The 22,062-nt window shown below is 41.9% G+C and overlaps 4 protein-coding genes across 4 annotated transcripts in view; 2 read left to right on the forward strand and 2 right to left on the reverse strand.

The window, feature by feature from the left end:
• The first annotated feature begins 3,001 nt into the window (after positions 1–3,001).
• LOC118422737 lies at positions 3,002–9,966 on the forward strand. The gene is made up of 8 exons (XM_035830469.1): positions 3,002–3,423; positions 4,536–4,743; positions 5,374–5,568; positions 6,410–6,587; positions 7,092–7,225; positions 7,733–7,874; positions 8,633–8,796; positions 9,338–9,966. The coding sequence occupies exons 1-8, from the start codon at positions 3,196–3,198 to the stop codon at positions 9,505–9,507; spliced, it is 1,419 nt and encodes a 472-aa protein (XP_035686362.1). The 5' UTR covers positions 3,002–3,195; the 3' UTR covers positions 9,508–9,966.
• Positions 9,967–10,344: 378 nt separating this feature from the next.
• On the reverse strand, positions 10,345–14,867 carry LOC118422756 (retinol dehydrogenase 13-like). Its single transcript, XM_035830507.1, has 7 exons — positions 14,711–14,867; positions 13,878–13,996; positions 13,189–13,344; positions 12,797–12,901; positions 12,281–12,490; positions 11,341–11,539; positions 10,345–10,851 (listed from the first exon to the last, which is right to left on the reverse strand). The coding sequence occupies exons 1-7, from the start codon at positions 14,785–14,787 to the stop codon at positions 10,710–10,712; spliced, it is 1,008 nt and encodes a 335-aa protein (XP_035686400.1). The 5' UTR covers positions 14,788–14,867; the 3' UTR covers positions 10,345–10,709.
• Positions 14,868–14,996: 129 nt separating this feature from the next.
• LOC118422728 (microtubule-associated protein 10-like) lies at positions 14,997–18,806 on the forward strand. Its single transcript, XM_035830458.1, has 3 exons — positions 14,997–15,301; positions 15,457–15,949; positions 16,366–18,806. Exons 2-3 carry the CDS (start codon positions 15,467–15,469, stop codon positions 17,671–17,673), a joined length of 1,791 nt encoding a protein of 596 aa, XP_035686351.1. The 5' UTR covers positions 14,997–15,301; positions 15,457–15,466; the 3' UTR covers positions 17,674–18,806.
• Positions 18,807–19,761: 955 nt separating this feature from the next.
• The window catches only part of LOC118422775, a 22,803-nt gene continuing 20,502 nt past the window's right edge, over positions 19,762–22,062 (reverse strand). The window contains exon 2 of the mRNA XM_035830531.1: positions 19,762–20,797. Coding sequence (XP_035686424.1) covers positions 20,486–20,797 — 312 coding nt within the window. The 3' untranslated portion in view covers positions 19,762–20,485. The remainder of the gene's footprint in view (positions 20,798–22,062) is intronic.

The raw sequence follows: 22,062 nt of genomic DNA on the forward strand, positions 1-22,062 counted from the left end.
AGCTGGAGAAAGTCCAGAGGTCCTGTTGCAGGATCATCGGTATACCCTACGAACAGCTACCTACCTTGGAGTCCCGGAGACGGGATGCGACTGTACGTGAACTGAGAAGAGTGGTGGCTGACGCCACTCACCCTTGCCAGGAGTTCCTGCAGCCGGCTACAGAGTGTCAGTACCAGCTACGACGGGCTCCCCGTTTTAAGCTGCCACTGAGCCGGTCCAACAGACATTCGCAATCGTTTATCCCCAGGGCCCTTGCTCTGTTGAATGACAATTAATGCACTATCACATCCGTATGACGTGTACCGAACTCATTGTTACAAATATTGTATAGTAAACGTCTGTAATTTGTGATTTTAAGCAAAATTATAAGTCAATGTAAAGTGTGCCTTTAAAATTGTAATAACTTTTTAAACAATGTTTAATAACGAAGCTTGTGAACACCAACACAATTCAGGCTAAATTGCCTGCAAAGTGGTGATTTTTAATAAAGTTCAAAGTAAGACTTTGAATATCAAAACATTTCGATAACAGGTGGTGTAGGCATAGATCACAAATGTGCATAATGATTGAGAATAAAACCTATTAATAACACGAATTGATATGAACGACAAATGCTGGGAAACTATTGCGTGTGGTAAAATGATGCAGCTGAAATAGTCATACGTATCCTTTATTTTTTTAACGTTACAAAAAAGGGGTTCTTTTACATTTGCAATTTTGCAATTTGCTTTTATCAGCAAAGAACAGCATGGAACACTGGGAAATGATGCTTTCCCCTTTCTTTATCTGGAATTTGATCAAGTCAGGCTGTCCGGAGTCTTTGTCGCATCTACTTTTCGGCGGCTCCAGGAATCGTCCAAAAACCTTACGAAAACTAGATATCCAGGATTCGTACTTCCGGTGCCGTCAATCATGGTGATTGACAGTACAGAAAACATTATCATGCACGCCCATGTTTCCATATATGGGTCGACCTCGTGAGACCTCGACAGACTCAAGTTGCGAGAGATTAAAACCCGGAAGTGACCGCTGCCCTCCCCATGATAGGACGTCATCTGAATGTTAAACACGTAAATAGAACGTGACGCTACACGAAAAACAACTTCAAACACACAACACATAATATAGTCGTGCGACTGTTATTGTCTATCGTTGTGGACAACGGTTGTCTTTAGACATGAGTTCAGAGTATTACGGGGCACCCGCGGTGCAGGATACCATTGCGGTGCGTGCGTGACCCACAGTGACCGCTTGCTCGCAAATCAAAAATGGCGGGAGAATTCCTTATTTTCGTCAGGCGTTCAGGCCGTTTTCTGGATATCCAGAAACCGTCCTCCTGTTCAGGCCGTTTTCTGGATATCCAGGATTCGTCCTGAGTCTGTTCAAGCCGTTTTCTGGATATCCAGGATTCGTCCTGAGCCTGCTCAAGCCGTTTTCTGGATATCCAGGAAGCGTCCTCCTGTTCAAGCCGTTTCCTGGATATCCAGGATGTGGACCAGGCCTTGTGTGACAAAGGGACGCCATCTGGATGCTATTAACACGTTACCGTGAATGTGTCGCTATTCGGAAAACAACAGTAACTGTATCCCATCTTGACTGCCATTTGTTAATTCATTACGCAAAAAGCATTTTGGGCCTGATACGTAAGTAAATGTAAACATCAAAGTATCATTAACTTTATCAACATTCGTTTAAGTTCTGTAACACCAGGATCAACAGAATAAACTACACGATCTTCTTGCGGGGAGATACAAAGATGGCGGCTTTCTGACGAAAACAACATGCCCCCGCCCTCCGCATAGTCTCCTCCCTCGAAAACAGGTCAGCTCCACCCCCACGTACACGTTCTGGATAAACACCGTCGTCTATCCAGGAAACGTCCTGTTTGCGACGATTTCTGGATATCCAGGAATCGTCCTTCTGCTCAGGACGATTCCTGGATATCCAGGATTCGGCATATTACGAAAGTTAGATACTGACGAAAGTTGGATACAACAGTCGCGATGTCTGTCCGTGGTTGAATACTGAATATACACTGTTAGTGGACAAGCAGGAAGTGAGTACGTGGGACGATGGAGGCACCTCAAAGGTCAGAGTGACAGAAAGTTCATGTAGAATTCAGAGGTGATACAACTAGCTGTCATGGCACAGTTCAGTTCACGGGAGTTTTTGCCTGTCTCTTTGTGTATTCGCAGTTATCCATATGCTACTCACGTTCATCATAAAAGTGATAAATGGACACATGCAACGTTAAATCAAAACCATAGTTGCATAAATCTATCGAATTCAATAGATCGTTTTCATGTGACGTCACAGTGGCTTTCGGCCATTTGGATGATAAGCTACTCGATCTCCACACTTGTGTTGTACATGGTGGACCCGTTCTTGGAAAGAAGTTTTTTCCCTATTATTTAGAAACGGGCTTGATGTTTGCCGTCACGGTGCTAAATGTAAGGTTCATGAACACAGGATACGGCCTACTCGCCGTTTCTATCTAACAATACTAGTTACAGTCCATCCCCTTTTCTAAGATCGATTGAATCACTCTTCTAGGATCTTCTAGCGGCCCAGTCGATTTTGTGCACATAAAGATGTGGTCTTTTAGAAAGTAGCACTCTCCACTTGAGGAAACTAGTTTGACACTAGTGTGTTAGATTGGCATCGTTTACCAAGTTGACAAGTACTCTTCTGCCATTACAGTCATGGATACCTCGCTAGCACGGTCACCGCTACAAGTGCAATCATAATTTAGGCCACAACATAACATATTTTCCCGTTATTTTTCGTCATGTTGACCATCTCCGAAGAAGAAGATTCTTATCTTTTTTCTAAAATCAGGCAAAAATTAATGAGCGCATGGATGTCATCTGTAAACCATACTTGCTGTGACCTACTAAAATACTGAAGTAGCGTTTTAACAATTTATAGCCCGGCGGCCACTCCGTTTCGATTTCTGTGGCATCGCGTGACGCAAGCGCCACCTAGTGATAGGATGTAAAACCGCAGGAGATATCATCCAGCATTTCGAGCTCTGGCCGGCCGCAACCATGCGCAATGATGACACGGCATTTCTGAGAGCAGTACGTGACCCACTCGAGCCCACTCCACTTGGAAATGCACCATAAGCAAACGTTTTGAGCGCCCACAAGTATTCCCCACCAATGTTTGTTCTTTCCCATAGAAGCTAGCGCGACCATGTCATCGTTGCTCTCGGCGTCATGTCTACCGGCGCTCCCGCGGAGGCTGGCACCGCTGATCGGCACCGTGTTCCGCAGCTCATCCTCACAGAAGCAGCCCGTGGACCTACCGGACTTCAACACGGATGTAGACGTGCACACCCACCGCCTGAAGCGGCCCGAGCGCCCGCCGCCCTCCCCAGCACGTCGGTGGGTCGGACTGGAGGGTCTTCGTGAGAGGACCGAGGTAAACAAATTACAAAACATGGGTCAAAGCGACGATTTAATCTCGTTTTATGAACAATAAGATGAAAACGGTGAAAGAAGAGGACGCAAATAAGATACCGATAGGAAATTGCAGCTATTTTTGTTTGATCTCAAGATAATATAATCTTAAATTCTAAGTGCTTTCACTGTAAAACTATTAAAAAGTCACTAATAAAGTCACCCTCGATTAAGCCACATATTCTATAATGTGACCTAGTTTAGGTCCGGGCTATGATCAGGTTACAGGACACGGTTCCAGATGGTGTTGTGAAGTTGTGTTGACATTTAACACAGGTCAATCATAATGCTACTTGGAACCAACTTGCTGACCAACCATCACGTGAGCACTGTAAGTCAATGATTAACAGCATTACACACTTAAATATAGTGTATAATCTGTTTTGGCAACGCGTCAAGGGTGGAGCATGTTTACATTTTGCTTCCTGCTACTAGTACTAGTGCTAGCAAATTAATCTATTCTGCATGTGGTGACTTGTTGCAAGGTACAGAAAAGAGCATGTGGTGTAAAATGCAATATTTCCTTTTTCTTTTCCAAATTTTTTTGCACCTTTTTTCTGTTACTTCAGTAAGGCCAAGTTGATTTGATATACCTGTATGGATGACATTTTCTGGGAACACCAAAATGATGCCAGTGTGGGGAGACAAAAAAAGTTTGGCATTGAAAAAAAAGTTTCTTTCAAGTGGTCAGGGAGGTTGAATAAATGACTTAACACACAATATCATATTATGATACATGTAAGTTCAAAAAAATGTTTTTACATATTTTCTTCTTTGACCTTTGAATCCACTACGACCTTCCTATCCAATCCCATATATTTGCTCTTTGTACTAATTTGTTGCCAGCTGCTTTGTACGATTTAGAGTCTTTGAAAAGGTTGAAAATTGATGCGTGCATGGATGTCATCCATATAATCAATTCAACATGGCCTAATGTATGATCAAAAGTTTTTCTCTCTCCATTTCTATACAAATTCCTGGACAAATAGTTGAAAGTGCCCTTGATGCCCATGTACTACATGTACACATGACTGTAATGGCATGTTTGATCAGACTTATCATCACTGTTTGCAGGGGTCCCTGATTCCAGACACACTACAGGAGATGGAGAAGGATGAACAGTTTAAGATCACAGCAGAGAACCTGAGGAAACTGGGTCAGGTCAAACTCACCAGAGAGGAGAGGAAGAAAAGACAGAGGGCGCTGAGGAAGCTCGGGATTCCCAACTTCCGGGAGTTCTTACTGAAAAACCTGAAGGAGAATCCACAGGAGGGATTGGAAGGTAGGTATAGAAAGTTGAAACAAGTTCAACACCGAAATTTCCGTTGTGCAATTCAGTCCAGAATACTCTGGAATTGAATTACATGTAAATCTTTCTTCAACCGAATTATATTTTGGTCCTTATCCCTTGACCATGGGCAGATAGTTGCTGATAATTGGAAAAGGCATGTATACGTTATGGATGACATCCCTTGCAGACTGCAGAAATAATAAGTCTACCTTATCAGAAAGAATTTTTTTTTCTGAAATCAGGCAAAAATTAATGAACATGCAGATGTCATCCTTAAAATGTACTTGCTGTGGCCCAATTCTAACTCAAACTACTGCTAAGGATATAGACGCTTCTGTTGCATGAATGTTTTATGGTTTTTCATAAATGCTAAGTGTTGTTTTTACCATTCAATCTACTGTAAATTGGTTCATGTTTCTAATTTTGCTTTAGGGGGCATTTGTGGCATTTAGGTTTTCCAATAAAGGAGCTGTAGAAGTGCAGACAGGTGTGAGCTCTATGAATATTAAAAAACACCACATACAAAACACAAATAGAACTTGACAATTTCACCATTGTCTTTTACAGTAATTGTGACAGTGTTGTAATTTGAACTGACTGAACTGTTTTGGTCTTTAACAGATAAGCACCAGTCCCTGAAGAAACAGCCCATTGAGATTCTGCAGCTGAACATCGGGCTGTACTGTAACCAGGCCTGTAACCACTGCCATGTGGAGTCCTCACCCAAGAGGACGGAGATGATGAGTCGTGAAGTGGCCGACAAGTGTCTGGAGATCCTGGCCACGAGTCCCTCTATCCACACACTGGATATCACAGGTACTGCTTAGGAAGCAAGAAATGCTTTTGAAAAAAGCTGGCCACGCAAGTTAAGATCAGATCTGGTAAGGTGCCGGACCCGGTAAGCTGCCGGACATGGTAAGGTGCCGGACCCGGTAAGCTGCTGGACACGGTAAGCTGCCGGACACGGTAAGCTGCCGGACATGGTAAGGTGCCGGACCCGGTAAGCTGCCGGACCCAGTAAGGTGCCGGACATGGTAAGCTGCCGGACATGGTAAGCTGCCGGAACCGGTAAGGTGCCGGATATGGTAAAGTGCCGGACCTGTTAAGCTGCCGGATCCGGTAAGGTGCCGGACATGGTAAGCTGCCGGACCCGGTAAGGTGCCGGACCCGGTAAGCTGCCGGACACGGTAAGCTGCCGGACCCGGTAAGGTGCCGGACCCAGTAAGCTGCCGGACCCGGTAAGATGCCGGACCCAGTAAGCTGCCGGACCCGGAAAGCTGCCGGACACGGTAAGCTGCCGGACCCGGTAAGGTGCCGGACCCGGTAAGCTGCCGGACACGGTAAGCTGCCGGACACTGTAAGCTGCCGGATATGTTAAGACCTTAGCTTAACCAAGCATACAGGGATTTAACTTGGATTTATTAAAGGTGGCAAGACGTGTAGATATAGAAAAACAAACTAAAATCAAATTGCTTAAACAGTTTTCGACATAAACAAATATTTTGTTGATATATTCTGAAGTGAATTAAGCAGTATTTGAAGCAATGTGGCAGTGTTTTTGTCCTAATATTTATAAGAATATCTGTCATAAGCATTTTTGACCCAATATCAGTTGAGTCCTTACCAACAATATTTTCCCCATTCATGTCATTGCCAGGAGGGGCCCCAGAGCTGAACCCGCAGTTCCGTTACCTGGCAGCAGGGGGCAGTGCTCTGGGTAAGAAGGTCCTGGACAGATGTAACCTTACAGTGCTGCTGGAGCCTGGACAGGAGGACCTGCCTGACTTCCTAACCCAGCACCGTGTCAGTGTGGTGGCTTCTCTACCCTGCTATAGGTACATCTCATTCTCTATTGATATCGAAATTTATGAAAATTCCAAAAGATGAACAAGCAAAAAGTACTTTTATAGATTTTCAACTTTCTTTTAGCTACAAAATGTCATTGTCGCAGATATATAGACCTAGAACTCAAATCTCATGCAAATGTGTTACCTTCTCTCAATAAGCAACTTTCCAAATTCTTAGCCTAGGGCTTAATATTTTAACCAAAACAATTTCAAAAGACCATAATTCGAAAACCTGATTAAAAATATGTCAAGTTAGGGACAAACTTGTGCATTGAGTACTAGTGTCTACTTTCTGGGCTATCGATGTGTGAAGCATGTCATACTTCCTAATGGCAGCACATTTTTTTATCACTTGTTAAAGATAGATCGCACTGGAAGCGGAACTTTGTTAATGCTTCAACTCGATAGAGTATGGATTTGTATATAAATATTATGTACATGTATGTATTTATGTAAAGAGCCAACATTACAGCCTTCTGTTCTTCTCTGCAGTGCGAAGAATGTGAACATGCAGCGCGGGAAGGGGGTGTTTGACAAGAGTATCCAGGCCCTGCTTCTGTTGAATGAGCGAGGGTACGGGAAACCTGGCACGGGTCTGGAACTGGACCTGGTCTACAACCCTCTGGGTAAGTTTAACCCTTGCCTGCCAACTTCTGTTCATACTGCTACAAGGAAAATTGCACTGAGTTTGTAGGAGGTCAAATGCCAGTGTGTAATATCAGCTTCCTAAAATATACAGCATGGTGTTTGATCCTCTATTCTAACCAACAACTTTCGTACTGCCTAAATGTTATATCATGGATGTTTAAACTGAATGTATTATTTGAAGTAGTGTTTATGTATACATGCATTATTGCAGATATGTAAAAGCTATTCCAATGACCTACAGAATTTTAGACTGTCAAGTTGGGATTTTATGTTGGACCATGGCAGACTATCATCAAAATGGTGAATGCTAACTGTCTCAAGCTGTCTCACATGGTTTTATTTTTTGATGATGGAATATTCTAAGTGACTATGACTACAGTGACGATGGAATACTTTACAACAATTGTATGAAAAATGATTTTGGGCTGCAAGGCTGCCAGTTTTATGCAAATATCAAGAATGAATTCACTCACTCATTTCCACAGGAGGCTTCCTCCCCCCTCCACAGCGCGAGCTTGAGGACAAGTATCGTCAGGAATTGTGGGATACCTTCGGGATTGAGTTCAACAAACTGTACACGGTCACCAACATGCCAATCAAGAGGTTTGCTGACTTTCTATACAGAAGGTCAGTAGAGGAAATAACAACTATTTTTCCAGGTTCAAAGACAATTAAAAATATATTGTTTGGGTATAAAGTGTGTTTAAGTGCTTCCAACGCCATGCTGTGTATTGGGCGGTGCCCATCCCCATTTCTATAACCCTTGGGCCACAGCTGTGCACTACAGCAAGAGGCCAGTCCATTGTTAGTGTTCAGTGTTTGTGATTCTAGAGAGGTTTTAGATACTTGGAATGACAGGCACAACTTGATGATACCAGCAGCTTTAAGGACAGAATTGTAGCCGGAAATATCTTTCCTTATACGTCGACGTAGGTTAGACATCCAGGTAATAAGATACGCCAAAAATAGTTACTCAAGCAACTGGATATGGTTTTGGAAACGGTTTTGGAAAGTGTCACTGACAAAAACTGGTCGATTCCAGTTGAAACGTCTGACTATCTTTCTGAAACTAATATCCGCCCAGAGTAATAGTACAGATTGGACATTGTACTAGTACAGACAGGGCATTGAACCCTCAGAGAGATAACGGTTAAGGAGTACTGTATGCATATTATGACAGCATGGTTTAGGATTGCAGTATGCATACGACAGTAGCAGTCTACAAAAATGATTATTGCATGATAGCAAAGACATCAGAGTAAATTTTTTAGACAATTTGGCTAACCCTCAATGACTTCAGATTCCAAATAAGTATCTTTTTGAAGAGGTCTATTTTCAGACTGTGATATTTATTTGAGCTTTTGATAAATCTGTCCACATTTTAGGAATGAACTTCAGGACTACATGAACCTGTTAGTGCGGAACTTCAACCCCATGTCAGTGAAGGGCCTGATGTGTCGTAACCTCCTGAGTGTGAACTGGGACGGACGGGTGTACGACTGCGACTTTAACCAGCAGCTGGATCTGGCTATTCCCAGGACGAGGCTAGGTAAGGATGCATAGCGACATACAAGACACTCAAAGATTCACCAAGAAGATTATTGCTATAGGTGCCACTTGTGTGTGTGTGTGTGTTTATGGACAGTATGTAACCCGAAAAATTGTGGACATATCTTTTATGATATTTGTTAGGTGTGTAGGCAAAAGAAAAAGGTATGTATGTCAGGGGTACATAAAATTCAGGTTAAGGTCCAGAGGATCAGGTGATTGTAAAAACCTGTGAATGGGGGTTACTGAAAACAATGGTCCATTTTGCAATATAGGAATCTGAGTATCCACTTCCACTGGCGTTTTAAAATCCTGTCTGCATATAAATAACGTTAAATGCCTCAATCTAAAGAGGACTATGAACTCTCCTCTTCTTCGCTAATTACTTTCTTGGACCTGTAAGTGCCAAAACGTGTTTCTAATTGGTTCAAAGTCTGGTCTACTGATTTTATTCGGACCAATCCAACCCATATCAATGATGAAATGCAACACTTAAAATGAATGAAACAATCTATGACACTTAGATCTTTTCATTCTTGTAGGTTTATCTGCAAAGCAGCCAGCTAAAGAAGAACCTCCTACTGTACACCCTGACCTGAAGTTTAAGGGACTGTCAGTTTGGGACATCGCAAGCACAGACGACCTCTTGGGGTCAAGGGTCGCAACGGACAACCACTGCTACGGCTGTACGGCAGGGATGGGGTCCAGCTGACAGGGGAGCACCGTCTCCTAGAGGGGACGCAACATTTATCTTTCCAGGGGCTGTAACTTCTTAGAGCAAGGATACATTCACCAACCATTTTTGGCATTGCCTCAGGGGTGGCCTTGACATCAGTGTTAGCATGATGTATTCTTTTGGAAGGGGAATGTATTTTTGCTCAATGTACCTTTGACCCAGGGATGACATGTCTTTCTTAAACTTCTACTAGGAGGATAGATATTGATAGTTGGGTCAAGGTTAAGGGAGTTCCTCTGGAGATGTAAAGCGAGAAAGTAATAAGATGGTTAAAGGTTGATGTACTGTCATTCTGTTATTTTTGCGGATTCTCAGTACATGTATTTGAGTGTTAACTGAAGGTATTATATCCAATGAGAAATTGTACTGTACTAATGGAACAGATGTTTTGAAACATTATTGTACCTGTTAATTTGAATACAGATTGACTGATTGAAAAAAAGAAACCTACTCTATCACATGTTGGAGTATCTTGTTGACAAGCTGTTGCGGTTGTGTAACATGAGAACATCTGAATGATAGATTTACATTTTGTAAGTGTTTTTGAGTGCAGTAGATGTAATGACCATTTGATGGAAGTATCGAAAAGGAAAGTTACTGTAATGTTAATTGAACAGTGTTAGAACATTCTGTTTATATTTTACTGCTCGCTTAGCTTACATATGTTGAATTTACTAAAAGTGATGATTTAAAAAGGGCCAAGTTTTGTGGACATCCAAAATAAGAGAGAATGATGAATTGTACAATTTTTTTTATTATGTCTTTTTAGTGAAGTCTCTGCTTGTATCTTGTACTTTACACAAAGAATGATAATTATAATTTATAACCTTACCAACAGATGGTTTATTCTCAGTGCCAAAATAATATTCATTATAACATTACTGTAAATGTGGGTAGGTATGTCTTGGTATTTCATAGATGTTGTGCATTGATTTGTGGTATTGGTATGTTCCTCAAAGTTTTGTCTTTTCATTAATAGTGCAATATTAAAACCTTACCAAGTCCTATATTTCAGTTGATTTTATATCAGATATGTACAATTTGTCTCAAGCATTGTTTTTGTATGAACCCTTTACAACTTTGCAATAAAAGCAATTAAAGCCATTTTTAAAACAAAAAGTCTCAAGAATCATGCTGCTATATTTATAGTTCATAATGCCTGCCTAATTTTTTCGTCATCATGATGCTTTCTCCTCTTTGCTTTGGTCATTTCTAGAAAAATCTTCCGTCAGTCCTGTCATCTCAAGACTTAGGTCCCAGAGTTTCTTGGCCACGTCTTCATCCCTGCCTGGTGGGGCGGGGTCATGTGCAACTGTGTCCCTAGAACAAAAGATGTCCCCATCCAATTTTCAACGTCTTAAATGTTTGAAGATACATTTCGAGTATTCTACAACAGATAAGTACAAGACAACACAACAGGATTTCCTGTACTGTGGGTAAAATGTATATCATTTCCAAGTAACAATGTTGACAACTGATGAATGAAAACCCCCACCTGAAAACATGCTGATTTTTTTAAACAAATAGAAAAGTATTGCAATTCAGACAGCAGTAAAGAATGTAATATTTGGGGGATGTTTATAAATTATGAAGCATTTTAACCATGTTTTCAAGAAGCCTTATAGTGTTGAATCAGCAATAATGATGAAACCTTTTATGATCACAATGTGAAAACCACATGCACTTCACAGCAAAAAAAGTTTAACTTTGGCTGTCTTGTTAACTACATGGATTGTAAAGCAACCATTCAAAACAATACTATAAAAAAGGTTGAAGCCCTGGGGCATTGCCAAAAAATACAAGACTTACTTCCAGTATTTTCCTGTCTTGTCAGCCACCTCAGGAGCGACAGACAAATACACGCCGGTCTGGGCCGCTCGTTTTGGCTCTCGTAGTGTGAACCACATAAAGGGTTTGGTCATTATGGACTGAGCCTTGGTGAGTCGGTGCTGACCTATGTTGGTTTTTGTTACACCGGGGTACACCGTGTTTGCTGTGACACTGGTACCTATGAAAAAAAAAATACCATGGCATAAGTAAAATACATATACCAAATTAAGACGCTTGAGTTAGAACTCTGTTGGGAGTCGAGCCAGAGGGAGGCCAAAGTTGAGGTACAAGGACATACGCAATGCTACTTCTCCATCTGTGCAAAGAATTGGGAAAGTATAGCATCAGACAGGGAAAGATGGACAGCAACAGTGCACACTGCTATGGAGCAGTATAGGTCTGCTCGTAAGAAGCGGGTCTTGAAAGCTAGACGAAGAAAGGAATGAACACTGGTGAAATGCTCAGAGGGCTGCACATTCTGCAGAAGAGTGCCATCCAAAAATTGAACTCATAAGTCACAAGAGGAAATGTCAGGCCAGGATTACAACAACTTGAACAAGTTACCATATACAGTAACCGGCCGATGCTGCAGAAACAATGACTGAAAATGTAAACTGTCTCTTGAGATGAAAAGAGCCGAGGAAGAATTAGAAAAATATTAAGATAATGCTGTCTAGGAAACATAGTCCAGTTCAGCCTCAGAGTTAAAAGTCAGGTTCTAGGGGCTGCAACTATGGATTCTACAAACGCAGATGAGTTTTCATTTGAATTTCAGACTTCATGTCCCTTGCTAGTGGTCAGCCCCTATAAGAAAGGTTACAGTTGGCACATTTTTGCTAGTGTCAGTTGAGTAACTAGAAATGCAACATTATTTCCTAGGCATAATAAACATATCTAACTTCGTCTAGTTCCTTCCTACCTTCCAGCCTCTTGCTCAACTCCAGCGTAAACAAGACCAGGGCCAGTTTGCTCTGCATGTACGCTTCCACGTCCTCGTACTTCAGTAAAGAGTTGATGTCATCGAAATTGATGTTGCCTTGTGCATGTGCTATGGAGGATGTGTTGATGATTCTCCCTTGCTCAGCAGCTTTCAGCTTGTCCATTAACAAGTTGGTAAGTAAAAAATGACCTGCAAATATAACAAGAGTACATGACATAGTGTTAGTTATGGCTAACACTATAACATACTCTAATCCACTTGTTTGAAATAAGCATACTAAGTCTTATATTGTTTTCTTGACAAAGGAACATAAGAAAGGATAAAAGGAACGGGAAGAGGCACTTAAAAGGTAAAGTGTAGAAACCAATAGCTGAAGGTAAAAAAAACAACTAACCATAAAGTAGCATGCAGATGATTAACTTTAAAAGACAGATACACATACTAGTATATAACATACAAAGTTACTTCATCATTCACAGTCAACATTTTCCATACTTAGATAGTTGACTTGGAATTGCCACTCGTTGCCATCGGCGGTCTTCCAGTGTGGACAACGCATCACCCCCGCATTGTTAATGAGCACATCCACCTTCGGTTCACCTACAGAATCATAACATCAAAATGAAAAAAAAAAGGCTTTGCAAATTGTCATGGTTGCTTCAATTACCAAGAAAAATATCCAAAAGTCAATTTTTTTCACAAACCCTATTGTTAATAGCCATTTTTCTCCTTCAATATAGAAAAATCTTTATTCAACCTTCTCCTTGTGCTACTAAGATACTCTTTCTGGTGATGGGAAAGTCAGGAACAGAAAGTTAAACATTAACCATATCATGGTAAAAACGATAACATATAGAACATCAATAGGTTGTGAAATAGCCACTAACTTTTGTTTATTCTGCTAGCAAACTTCCGTATGGATTCGAAGGAGGCGAGATCCACTTGTTGACAGTGGACATCCTGGTTTCCTGTCTCCTGCACAAGTTGGTCACGCGCCTCCTGGCACTTGTTCATGTTCCTGCAGGCCATGATGACACGACCCCCTGTACAGTACACAACAACATATACAGGTTTTAGGTTATGGTCATTTGTGATAAGAGGGCAAGAAATACACATTGTACAATATGCTGGAAGAGGGGATCCTGTTAATTCTATAAAACTTACTCCGAAGACAGTTTTTCTTCTAGCAGCTTATTGCGTAATATGCATTCAATCCTATCAGTGCCAAGGTCGTCTCAAGATATACCAGTATATAACACATCTTAGGTTTTTAGCTAGTATTTTATCATAGAAAAGCCTGACAAATCTACTAGTAGCTAAAAGCCTGACACATCTGTCTGGGCACCAAAAGATATACATGTAAAATATTATTTGCCAAACAATCTAAATGACACTTGGACACATGTCTGGCTAAAAGCCTGACACACGATCTTAGTATCTGGCCTCCAAAATATATAATTTGCAAACAAAGGAGTTCCAGAAAACTACAGCAGATATTTTTAGATCAAAATGATTTCTAGAAGAAAAAAATTATGAAACTGAGGTCAGGAAGACGATTATATGTTCCATACAATACCTCTTTTTGACAGCTCTTTTGCTGTTTCTTTGCCTATCCCACTGTTGGCACCTGTAATGATGACTGTCTTTCCTTCCATGGTAGCCTTGCTGGGACATCTTTCACCCTGTATGTAATCTCTGAAACGTTACAGAAACAATGTTTAACTTTACACATGTGCAGAGACACAGACACACATACAGATGCAAAACCAAGAAAAAAAATAAAAGAACACACATACTAGTAGTGGGGCACAAAAAGACATACACACATGTAAACACACACACACACAAACACTGGGTTTGCTATGTATTACATTGTCTGCAAGTTCAATAAATCTAGAACAGATATGCACATTCACAGATGTAGGCTAATAACACCTAAAGATAAACACAAGATGACAATGGCAATAAAAGGAAAGGGCACAAGCAGAGAATGAAAGATACAAAGAGACTTCAATGTCAACGTCAAAACAAATTACACAAATTATACACAGTTTCATCACGTGGCACGGTGCACACCTTTGACCTTCAGATTATTTTAAAGTCAAAGAAATAGCTTCCGGTTTCGTAAACCCCGTGAAAAAGTCAGAAAGAATTTTATCTGTCATTCATTTAATTTGTATTTTCCACTTATTCTGACGCAATAAGTTGATAAAACTGCCAAATATCTGTTGTTTTAAGAAAGAACATTATAGTGGACATATACGATTTGCAGCAGACCACATTTTGCCCCCCTCCCCCTTACGCAATGCACGATTTCATAATCAATAATCATCAATCTCTATGTTAAACCAGACTGGAAAGCGACGAGTATTTCATCGTCCACAGAAATATAAATCGTGAGTTCCTTACCTGAATAGGAGGATGAGTCCGGTGGTCGCACCGGCGGCAGATAGAGGGTACCACAGTCGCGGAAAAATATCGGCCATGTTGTCGGGGAAAGGAACGATAAAATGGCACGTACCACTATATCCATAGGAGGCAAGATATTTATACCATTGTCTGTTTATCAAATTGTGTCATAAAATGTCACTAAAATCAAATTTTTTAAGTTTATTATAATCTATTTACTCTATATACCCATTTATGGAACAATATTACAAAATTTATATGTAAATTATAATTTTCAATCTGTATTGTACCCCCATATTTGAGTGGTACAAGTCGGTGACCCTGTAATGACCTTTGTTGGCAAAAATGGCGGCAAGTATAAAAGTTTGATGTGCTTTTCGGACGTTTTGCTTCTTTTGTCGACTGGAGATTGACCAGCGTAGCTGCAGGGTGGGGAATTACTAATTCTTGTTGTCCAAGAACTGTCTGGACAAGTGTAGCTGACCAAAAGTGCCTGCAAATGTAAGTTTGACTCGCCCAAAACAGAGCGACCGTAACGCTCGCGGGAACGGATGCCGAAGAAGTTCTCCGAACGGATAACGCGTACGCTGGGTATGTTCCTCATCAAACTTCTTGTCCAAAAATTATCCCTTAAAGGCGTTGACACCAGAGAAGGAAGATATCAAGTTGACAGAAATCAGAGAAGTGAAAAAGATGGTTCTTTAATTTTCTGTAATTTTTAAATCTTTGTATATTTTGCTGACCAGAAATTTCGTGATGGAAACCGAAACGCTGTTCTCCTTGGAAGTCGTCGTGGAGTCTGTTCAGATACGAGGTGTGGTGCAATGCCGTCTCCCCGCCGTGGCCTTCCGCCTCCTGGACTTCCCAACCCTCCTGATCCGCCATGACGTCACGGAGGCAGCCCTGCGTATGCGGGAATTGGGCATTAAGTCCGACCCTACCTGGGCACCAATGGAGGAGGAACACGGTCAGACTGGACGGTTCGAGTTCGGCAAGGGAAAGTCATGTCTACTGAGGATGCGGCCAGAGGTTCTCCGTCAACATCTCAGGAACATCCCTCTCTACGTCATGGTGATTGACAGCTGGGAAGACGTGCCGCGATTGGTCGGTAATAGTTCAGTACCGCTGACGTCATCCATGGAACTGGTGTATCAGGACATCCAGACTGATGGAATCACGTCTCCCTCTGTGCATGGAGAGAAGGGAGAGTTCCCTCTACACAACCTCATGGGGACACAGGTATGAACATAAGCTAATGTACAAATTGGTCATTGTTTGTTTTATGAAATCTTTGTTGAGTGACCGATTTGAGAGAAATGAAAAATTTAGCACTTTGCTCAAAATTATCATCTCTTTTGTTTTATGTCATTTTTTTATTGCAATACAATGTATTACACAATTCAGCCTATAGGCTGCAATGTTTTGACTTAAAAATAATTCACTCTCATTCTCATTTCAAAACTTAAAAAAGAGAATGAACACAGTTACTAGTACTAAAGTTTTCCTACAGTGAATACATTCTTAACACATTCTTTCTTTTCTGAAGTTTGATAATTCAAGGACTCTAGCATCCAAGTAGGCATGGTCTATGTTTAGATGTGTTAGAGACAGAAATCACAGAATACTAAGCTTGAAGTGTCTTGTGTATTCTGTAGATTGGTACGGTGGAAATGGGCTATCGGCTGATGAGTCTGGGAACCATGCTGATGCAACACGTTCCCAGGGAGGCGGTGATGCAGCGACAAGGGGTCGAAGTTCGCGAGGAAAGACAAGCACCTAAAGAGGCTGAAATAGAAACACCAGCCTCTAAACCATCCGAGGGGGACATTCTCGTGGCTAAAGCTACGCAATACGAATATGATCGTGTGGACAGCCCTCCTACTGTGGCCACCCAAACAGAAAGGCCGCTTAAACAGAGACAAGTCAAAGTAAAGGAAGAGGTAGACTCAATGAGTGACAATAATATCATCTGCCCACCACCCCTCTTTTACAATTCTATGGCAGCCGATCCACCACAGAAAGCACCAAAGCCAAAATCAGCGCCACCTGCTGGTCGTGTATCATATGACATCGCAGATTTCTACTCTGAAATTGGAGAGTCACCTGAAGAAGAAAACCAAGATCCCCAGACCAGAGGGATTAAAGTTGAAAGAGGGGTACAAACTTCTCAAGATGTGAAGGTACAGGCTGGCCACAAAGACAATCAAGGCCCTCAGGTCAGTTTACCTGCTGGCCTTCCTTTACTCCGCCAGCTGTTTTCAGAGTTGTCCATTCTAGAGAGACGTCCAGTAGGCATGCATGTGTTTGAAAGTCACCATTCTACACCTAGAGAGGAGGTGAGAGTGAGGATGTCTCGTCCTGAAACTGCACCATCCAGACCACCTGCTCCTCAGCCAGTTCAAAAGACCAAGGAGAGACTGACTGCGCACCATGGTTCGCCATTGAGGGTTCGTCACCAGCCATGTGCGCGAGGCGACCGACCCGTGCCAAAGACGAGATCCTGGATACGGCAGGTGCCGCAGGCTCCCGTGCGGGGACGGGGGCGGAGCAAGCTGAAGTACGGCATGACCCATTCCCTGCGGCTGCGCATCCAGCAGTCCAACCCAGCATGGCTGGAGAAGATGGAGGGGCAGAGGACATCACAGCAGCACGAAATGGGCCAGCCAGAAAGACCTCCTCGGAGATCACTGGAACAACTACAACAGGCATCCCAATGGCGACCGAGCGAACAAACCATCACAGTGACAAGAAGACCAGGACAAGAGGAAGGCGTAAACATTAGAGAGGTACGCAGGTTGGTAGGTGAGTCTGGTGTTCTGTTTGACAAAGCTGGTACACCCACAGAGATAGAAACGACTGACGAAAAGCATGTGACACATAGGAAACCTGTACCAACTCCCAGGCAGCATAGCCACTCAGAAATAGAGAACCATCATGAACAAGAGGACACCACTGCCTTTTGACAAATCCCTTGTAGAAATGGAGATGCCCAAAGTAGATGTGGGTTTTGGCACTGCAGGAAGTTCAGAATCAGAAAATCAAAGTAAGAAAAGCATTCAGGTGTTCCTTCCCATAGTGCCAAATCAGGACGATAGTGAGATACCAGATGACTCATTGGATCAGCAAGATTTAGAGGAAAAACAAGCCAACAAGACAGAGCAGAAACAAACCATGAGTCACCAGGATGCTGTATCTGAACCAGAATCCGGTCACAGTTACTCTGAAGACTTTGATGAAGAACACGAAACTCAAGATGACTATTCAACCGCTGCTAGTCATGTGTCGCATACCAACACCTCTGGGTCGGACAGATCTGACTCGCCTCCTTCACAGGCTTCGACTGCTGTGGAAAAGCGCCGCGAATCGATGTCAAAACCAAAACGAGATACAGCAGAAGACCGCCGGTCACCAGACTCCGTAGCGTCAGGTCGTTCCGACAGATCCCGACACTCAGCTTTCAGTCAAGCGTCCTCGCGACCCCGCGCCGGGAGCTTTGGTCTCGGTGCGCCTCCCCCACCCACTCCCTCCAAGTCTCCCGTCATGGGGGTACGACAATCGTTCAAGAAGCCCACAGATACCAGGACATCTCCCGATGAGGACTCACAGGGGAACATAGACAGAAACGGAAGTATTCGTCCACCTCCACGAATCTTCCCAAGAGATAGGAAGATCTCTACAAACACTGCCTCTGTCAGTAGTTATGTACCATCACACTTGTCTTCTGATATGGAGAATCTGAGCACAGATGGATCCTTAAACTTTTAGGATTCGTTCACTATAATTAGAAGTGTCATTCTTGGAGAAAATGGGTATCATTTTGGTGATAACATAGATGTTATCCCACATTTAGTATCAAAGTTTGTCTTTGGGCTGGCATTGCAGAGTTTTAGTCTTTGAGCTGGGCAGTAGTTGCTCATTCTCCATAATAAAGGTAAGATTGCAACTTTGGTACGATTTGTATACAAAACAAGTTGAATTGTACACATCTGGCAATGTGGTGTTTTATAATCCAAAGATGTACTACACACCAATATATGTATTCCATTGCAAATCTTAAGAGAGAATTGTAACCTTTGTCAAAACAAGAATGTTAAAATAAATGTTGAGCAAAGCTTGTGTATTGTGTTGTTATATTTTACACTGATATTCTAATGGGTGGGTGCAATTCTGTCGGTTACTTTATTCAAGTACGTTTATGAAGGTTAGACATCCAGGTAAGCAATATTCAAATACAATTCAATCTCTGCAACTGGATAAAAAAAACGGAAATTTACTTCCGGACGTTTCGAGTGACATCTACCACTCTTCTTCGGCGTCACTTCATTCAAGTGTGAAGTGGAGTTACTTTCCACGACTTCATTATGGCAACATTAGCTTCCTTTACAATGTTACTTCTTAGAATATACACTTAAGAAATTGAAATCTGTCAACAATTCGTGCGTGATACGAAATCTTTTCTATAAATCTGTACGTACCCGAACCACGTAAATTTTGTGACCTGAGTACTTTTGAGGACTTCTGTATGGCCAGGCTAACGCCGCAGTTTCGTTGTCTTTCTTTCATAGCCGAATAGCAGTAGACATTCCCACCTGTTTTCGATCGTGTAAGCCATAACTATAGCCAATGCTGATGAAACATAGAAGTGCTCCTTAACTAGTTTTGTGGAAAAGTGTATTAGACAGCACAACCTACCATGCTAGTTTGCCAGCAGAAGTGCACGGAAAGTTTTATTTCTTTGAAGAATCTTTGTGTCATCGTGCCGATAACATGTTTCGATGTGAATGACCTCTGTACACAATAGATTAATAGGGTCATTTCCTTTAACGCAGCGAGACCATTTACATGGCGCAAAAAGAAAGCACATGTTGAGGTTGTTTACATATACATTGTATTCACAAATGTATACACATACATACACACACATACATATAAGCACATACACATTGACTTGTCCTGTCGACGGCCAAGGAGATACAAGTACGTCGGAGCTCTTAGAGCTAGACTAGCAATCATTCAGTGATATGCAGTATTTCATCAACACAAATGTTGCGTCAGATATCAATATACACATGTCTTTATTTTCCACAGATAACTGTCAGAATACAGTTATGCGTTTATGTACAACTTTCTTTCTGTCGATACTGAAGTTAGTTCCTTTTCAATGCTTGTCTTAGACAATGACGTTATACGGAAAACCTCCTTGTCTTGAGCTGAATGACATGATCCCAAACATCATTCATACATATGTAGCATTTGATTTTACTGATTTCATTCCACTTCCGTCCTTGTCACGCACAGTCACAGTATTTGTTGATCGTAAATTTCAAAATCGTCCGAGAGTCGCTTGTATTTTCCACCTGAAAATCTACCCTAAATCTGCGAACGCCAGTAGATCCATTAAAAACGCACAATGATTGAGATGACATCGGGCGAATAAACGTACTTTCTAAGCAGAGCAAAGCCCGACAAAACGCATAAAACACGTAAAAACAGTCGAACCGAACCAATGCTTGGAAGAGTACTTACAGTATAAACGCCATTTAGAGCTAACAGGCTCGTAGGAGGGTTGATTTTCTTGTATGTTGTGTGACAGTTGCTTAGTGATTGTAGCACTTTTTTTGCTAAGTTTACCTATATGTATTTCTAGATTTATATACAAGTATGCAAGTATTTACAAATCAGTTTTTTAGACAAATCCATTGTTCCTGTTAACTAAAGTTGAAGCTGCCATGAACGTTTCTGTTATGAATACATTTGTTGGATATTGTATCCACACTACATGGCCGTTTCCATCTCGCCATTGTCCAACATTTTGTCCATTTTCTGGAAAAGCGTCACCCCGCCATCCACCGTACAGACGGCGACATTCCTCGGTCTCTCTGTGATCTTCGCCCGAGAACGGCCGTCAAACTTCGCCCTTCCCGGCCCACCTGTCCGTGCAGGGAAGGCGGGATGGTGCACGGGAGCTGATAGTCTGTATTCCCTACAGGGTTCCGCTGTTGGCGCCGTTCTCTCTTGACGAGCAGAAGATATCGGATACTTCGTGCTACCGAGCGCTCTCTGTAGAACTCTTCTTAGTTCTTCGATCTGTAAAGAAAAAGAAACAAGTGCTTTTAAAAAGCTGGCATTTTGCCAATGTTTGCGTGTGTGAACGTTTTTTTCTAGTTATTAGAATGTCATATAAATAGAACAGAGTAACTAAACCTGATATTGGCGCATGGAGAGATTCACATATGTGCCTGAATCTAGATCTAGACGCCACCTGTTAAAATTTGCGTGAAGTGCAGCAAATTTCACTACACTGCCTGTTTTTGAGTGAGCTCTGTTGCGGGGCATTTTTAAGTTGTTTTTTTTTTAATTTTTATTTCTATTCGGCAAAAAAACGAAGCGGCGAATCCGTTAACCAAAGAAATAAATTGGTGTGGCCAAATGGATGTAAAAATTAGTATTTTAATGGTGTAAAAAAGAAAAAAAAAATCTACCTCCCCGGATTCGAACCGGGAGCATTGGTTTAGAATGCGTAAACTTTAACCACTGCGCCAGTGCGAACGTGTTGAAACAAGAAAGCTTTTAAAAAAAGCTGGCCGGGGCGCATTTGGAAGGACTACCTCAAAATTTCATGTTGTGTTCCAGTAAAATGTGCATCATTATTAAACTAGAAGTTTATATCTAAAATCTATGGGAAGTTGGCTGGAAACCTTTGTTCACTGGTATAATTGGATTTTCCGGCGTACTTTTGTGGGCGGAATTGTATCCCTTGTGTGCGCTGTGTGCCGGATATAAAAATCGTAAAAGAAACTCCGGTGCGAGACCACAGCCAAAGGCGGGAAGAGGTCCCGGATGTGCATTGTCGTTCTTTCTTCGTGACAGAAATTTCACAGGCAGACATGGTACGAATATGTAATGAACAGATTATGGACGGTCAATACTTCTCAAGCTTCTGAATCGTTTGGATATGAAAATTATCGTGCTGAAGATATTTATACGTGTCTGGGGGATCCTACCAGACAACTTGTATAACCAATCAGAAACCAGTCTGCGATTCTCCGCCAATCAACGATCAAATTGGCGTGTTGCTTTCTACCACGTCCGTAATAGGGATGTCTGAATCTTAATTTGCATACGGCAGCATATATAAACATGTTATGGTGGGTCCGGTGAGGCCGGAGTTGCGTCCTTGACTGGTTTGCGTGGGGTGCGGATCCATTGTGTACAGGTTTGTGTCCGATTTGGTGATTTGATAGAAAGAAATAACAATTTATGGAGTAGAGTTTGTTAAGCGAAATGTTTCTAGTTTGGTGATTTTGTGAGGTAAGGTTTGTTGTGGTGTATTTTTCTTAGAATTTTTTTTT

Source organism: Branchiostoma floridae, chromosome 1 (assembly GCF_000003815.2).
Source record: "Branchiostoma floridae strain S238N-H82 chromosome 1, Bfl_VNyyK, whole genome shotgun sequence".
NCBI classification, from domain to species: Eukaryota; Metazoa; Chordata; class Leptocardii; order Amphioxiformes; family Branchiostomatidae; genus Branchiostoma; species Branchiostoma floridae.

Bases quoted from the DNA above. Each gene is read 5' to 3' on its own strand.
- LOC118422728 (XM_035830458.1), top strand. From the start codon at position 15,467: ATGGAAACCGAAACGCTGTTCTCCTTGGAAGTCGTCGTGGAGTCTGTT. The intron at 15,950-16,365 runs GTATGAACATAA...TGTATTCTGTAG, and splicing joins ACAACCTCATGGGGACACAG to ATTGGTACGGTGGAAATGGG.
- LOC118422737 (XM_035830469.1), top strand. From the start codon at position 3,196: ATGTCATCGTTGCTCTCGGCGTCATGTCTACCGGCGCTCCCGCGGAGG. The intron at 7,875-8,632 runs GTCAGTAGAGGA...TCCACATTTTAG, and splicing joins GCTGACTTTCTATACAGAAG to GAATGAACTTCAGGACTACA. The intron at 8,797-9,337 runs GTAAGGATGCAT...TCATTCTTGTAG, and splicing joins TATTCCCAGGACGAGGCTAG to GTTTATCTGCAAAGCAGCCA.
- LOC118422756 (XM_035830507.1), bottom strand. From the start codon at position 14,787: ATGGCCGATATTTTTCCGCGACTGTGGTACCCTCTATCTGCCGCCGGT. The intron at 12,491-12,796 runs GTATGGAAAATG...TTATATTTGCAG, and splicing joins ATTCCAAGTCAACTATCTAA to GTCATTTTTTACTTACCAAC. The intron at 11,540-12,280 runs GTAGGAAGGAAC...TTTTTTTCATAG, and splicing joins GTTGAGCAAGAGGCTGGAAG to GTACCAGTGTCACAGCAAAC.